The 3,826-nt window shown below is 43.1% G+C and overlaps 1 protein-coding gene across 1 annotated transcript; it reads left to right on the top strand.

The window, feature by feature from the left end:
* Positions 1 to 1,523: 1,523 nt before the first annotated feature.
* rasd1 (RAS, dexamethasone-induced 1) lies at positions 1,524 to 3,570 on the top strand. Its single transcript, XM_079659256.1, has 2 exons — positions 1,524 to 2,137; positions 2,556 to 3,570. Exons 1-2 carry the CDS (start codon positions 1,867 to 1,869, stop codon positions 3,083 to 3,085), a joined length of 801 nt encoding a protein of 266 aa, XP_079515382.1. The 5' UTR covers positions 1,524 to 1,866; the 3' UTR covers positions 3,086 to 3,570.
* The last annotated feature ends 256 nt before the right edge of the window (positions 3,571 to 3,826 follow it).

The following is a 3,826-nucleotide window of genomic DNA, read 5'->3' as shown; positions in this document are numbered from 1 at the left end:
GCACTTTCCCTCCTCACCTCATACCTCAAAGATCACACCTGTAACTTGAAGAGGGTCTGAGTCTGACCCTTGTCAATTAACTACAGGGGTCCCTCAGGGCTCTGTCCTTGGTCCCCTCCTCTTCTCTTTGTACACAAGCTCGCTCTGATCCCTTTCACAATTTTTGTTTTCAGTTCGTGAAAGTACACTTTTGTGGCCTTATCATGTCTTGTTAAGCATCTTCTGGTTCCAAAACAATATATTTTCCAAGTGCAAAATGCCAATCTCTAAGCTTCAAATGGGTAGCAAAGGAAACAAACTAATGAATGGCCTATAGTCAAACACACAAAAAATATATAGAAACATGATGTAAATATTGCCTTTGTGTTTATTCAATGTATTTCCATGAGGAAGGTTAACATCCACTCAGGTCTCATGTGTTTCCTGCCCTCATCTCTCAGCCGGAGGGATGTTTGCTGCATGGTTTATTTGCTAAAGTATATTTTTGTGCACTTTGTCACATTATTTTTGCTGCTATCCATACACCAAGCTTCCAACCTCAGCTTAGGTGCTCATTCAGCTGCTTCTCATGTAGCCTTTGCAGCATCACTGCTGGACAGATCTCAGTATTTGCACACCAAACATTATTGAATCAATACGTCTGAATCAGCTCTTCTCCTGCCTAGTTTCACCCGGCAACAGCCTCCTCCTCCTCCTCCCCCTCCTCCTCCTCCTCCTCCTCCTCCTCCCCCTCCTCCTCCTCCTCCTCCTCCTCTGCATAGGAACTACTTCAGTTGTATGAAGCGCTACAGTGAAAATGATGAAACAGCTTTGTCTGCAACTGCATACAAATATTTTACTGTAGTAACAACGGCTGATAATTACATATAAATGAGCATGGCAATTGTCATTCCTTTTTTCATTTGTGATAACACAATTTCCTGAAGGCAGTCCACTAAACAAAGAAATTGAAGCTGTTATTATTCTGAACACACACAAACACACAGACAAACACACACACACACACACACACACACACACACACACACACACACACACACAATATAATAGGTATTTGTTTCCTCTTATAAGTCGTGCCAGGATAGAGTTGCACTGAGTGCCCCCTATTGGTCAATTATATAACTGCAGCCTCTCAGCGCTTCTGTGTTCACATGAAGCTGCAGCTCTCACTGAGGATGTGAATAAATACAAATGAATACACGAAATAATCTGACTTTGCATGCATTTGTGGAGGACACAAAACGGTGGTATTTCTTAAAGTGCAAGTATATCTTTTGGGTGTATTATTGTTGCATATTTTGCCATTTTTAATGCATGAGAATACACTGACAACAGTGTTCAGTACTGCTTGTTTTTTGGTTAAAACTATCTGGAAACCTATGGGTTCAGTCAGGCAGAACTCACATCCGCTGACGAGGTTTTGTATTCTGTAGAAAATGTCCAAAAGTCTAAACACAGTGTCCCAAATATGGCTAAATACCGGAAGAAGCATCAATAATTCACTTGGTAAACTTCCGTGGTAGTTATTATTTAGCTTTTATGGGGACCTTGCCTCCTTCAGAGTTACAAAACGCCCTGTTTTCGGACTCTCTACTGGTCAATGTTTTCCAGTGGGCCCGTCCTGCCTTCGTTAGAAATAACACACTGACGCACCAGTCAGTGTGAGATTGGTCCGCTTTTCACAGCCACTGAATGAAGCTGAGCTGTGACGAAGACAAGGGGGAGGAGCCTGGGAAATAGTTTAAATACAGGGCTCCAGTCAGGAGAAAGACAGAAACACTCAGCACAGCATCCAAGAGCATCCAAAGCAACGCTCTCCTGCCTTTTTACGCACACTATCCACGGGAAAAAGCAGATCAACCAACCATGATTAAGAAAATGTCTCCGTCTGAGAGCGACTTCGACATCCCAGCAAAGAATTGCTACAGGATGGTGATTTTGGGATCCACCAAAGTTGGGAAAACGGCCATCGTGTCCCGTTTCCTGAACGCCAAGTTTGACGAGCAGTACACCCCGACCATCGAGGACTTTCACAGGAAACTGTACAGCATCAAGGGGGACGTTTACCAGCTGGACATACTGGATACATCCGGGAACCATCCTTTCCCCGCCATGAGGAGACTATCCATACTCACAGGTAAATATCTCACTCTGGGTTTGCATGAAGAAATAAGAAAGAAATGTTGGAAAAGTACATGTGAAATGCTGCAGACATGAGATCTCTGTGCAATGAGTGCATGGCTGCAGCGTGCACGACTACATGTTATATAGGGTTTTAAATCACACATTTAGTTTCTGTTCTGTTGTTTCTTGCGCTATTTGTATTATTTCTTAGTTATAATATGGTGCATTGTTTGAGGAGCTTAGGACTTATAATTTCAGGGATTGTAGGCTTTCCTTTGGTCCTTTTACATGCACAACAACTTTAAACACACTACAGGAAAGAGAGAACACTTGCCATACACTGTAGCTACATGCATATCACAGTAAAGCCTTTGAATGTTTAAAAAAACGTTGCATATTTTTAACCAAAGCATCCCTTTTTCTTCCTCCAGGTGATGTGTTCATCCTTGTCTTCAGCCTGGACAACCGCGACTCCTTCCAGGAGGTTCAGCGGCTCAAGAAGCAGATATTTGAGACCAAGTCATGCCTGAAGAACAAAATCAAGGAGAACATCGACGTGCCCCTGGTGATCTGCGGGAACAAAGGAGACCGGGATTTTTACCGGGAGGTGCAGCAAGAGGAGATCGAGCAGCTGGTGGCCGGGGACGAGAAGTGTGCATACTTCGAGATCTCAGCCAAGCGCAACGAGAACGTGGATAAGATGTTCCAGACTCTGTTCACTTTGGCCAAACTACCTCACGAAATGAGCCCCGATCTGCACCGGAAAGTGTCCGTGCAGTACTGCGACATTCTGCGCAGCAAGTCACTTAAAAACAAGAAGATGAAGGACGCTGGAGAAGCTTTTGGGATGGTCAACCCGTGCGCGCGCAGACCCAGCGTGCACAGTGACCTCATGTACATTAAAGAGAAGGCGATAGGAGGCGGGCAAGGCAAGGACAAAGAGAGGTGTGTGATCAGTTAAGAGATGTGAAGACACACACTTTTGACACAGATATTTTGAAAGCCGTGTGTGTGCGCGCTCACACTGACACGTGAGGTGTGGAGACGCCAGGCTGGCCGTGCGTAATGACGCAGCGCCGTCTCCACGGACTTCAACTGGACAGTCTGCTTGAACTGCACACAAAAATGAACACAAACACTGTCCATGAGACATTTCTTGTTCTGTCAATCAGAGCCCAATGTGTGACGTGGCTTCACCTCGTGAGACTCGTGTTTTGTTGACGTCATGCCTTGTACAGATGCCAGAGAGGAGAATCTTGGCTCAGGGGTGTTTTTGGAGAAGGAGAAATAATGTTGTTTACATCTTATCATGCATTTTATAACGGCTAAGTAAACTTGAATGTTTGGTTGCAATCTGAGCTATTTTTTTTAAATAGTGAATGTATATTTATTGTAAATATTTGCAAAGAAAATCTCAATATAATAAAAAAAAAAAACATAAACTAAAACTCCTTTTGTATTGTTTCTCATTCCTTCTCTAACTGTATTATGTGTTGTTGAAGTTTACACGCTCACCCTGCCATGTTTAGAGAGCATCAAATAATATCAATCTGTCAGCATCCAGGAACATGTTTCATTGCTTTCAAACTGATGATAAAACATTGATAACAAAAGCTTCAAAATCCACAAGCATCTTCAGATTAGATTAGAAATTGAAGTTCATCATATCAGACTCCAGTTTATTGTCAAGTATCTTTTCAAC

This window comes from Notothenia rossii, assembly GCF_949606895.1.
Source record: "Notothenia rossii genome assembly, chromosome: 11".
Taxonomy (NCBI): Eukaryota; Metazoa; Chordata; class Actinopteri; order Perciformes; family Nototheniidae; genus Notothenia; species Notothenia rossii.
The sequence above is the reverse complement of the archived record's forward strand: the minus strand, read 5'-3'. Positions and strand labels throughout refer to the sequence as shown.

Bases quoted from the DNA above. Each gene is read 5' to 3' on its own strand.
- rasd1 (XM_079659256.1), top strand. From the start codon at position 1,867: ATGATTAAGAAAATGTCTCCGTCTGAGAGCGACTTCGACATCCCAGCA. The intron at 2,138-2,555 runs GTAAATATCTCA...TTCTTCCTCCAG, and splicing joins GAGACTATCCATACTCACAG to GTGATGTGTTCATCCTTGTC.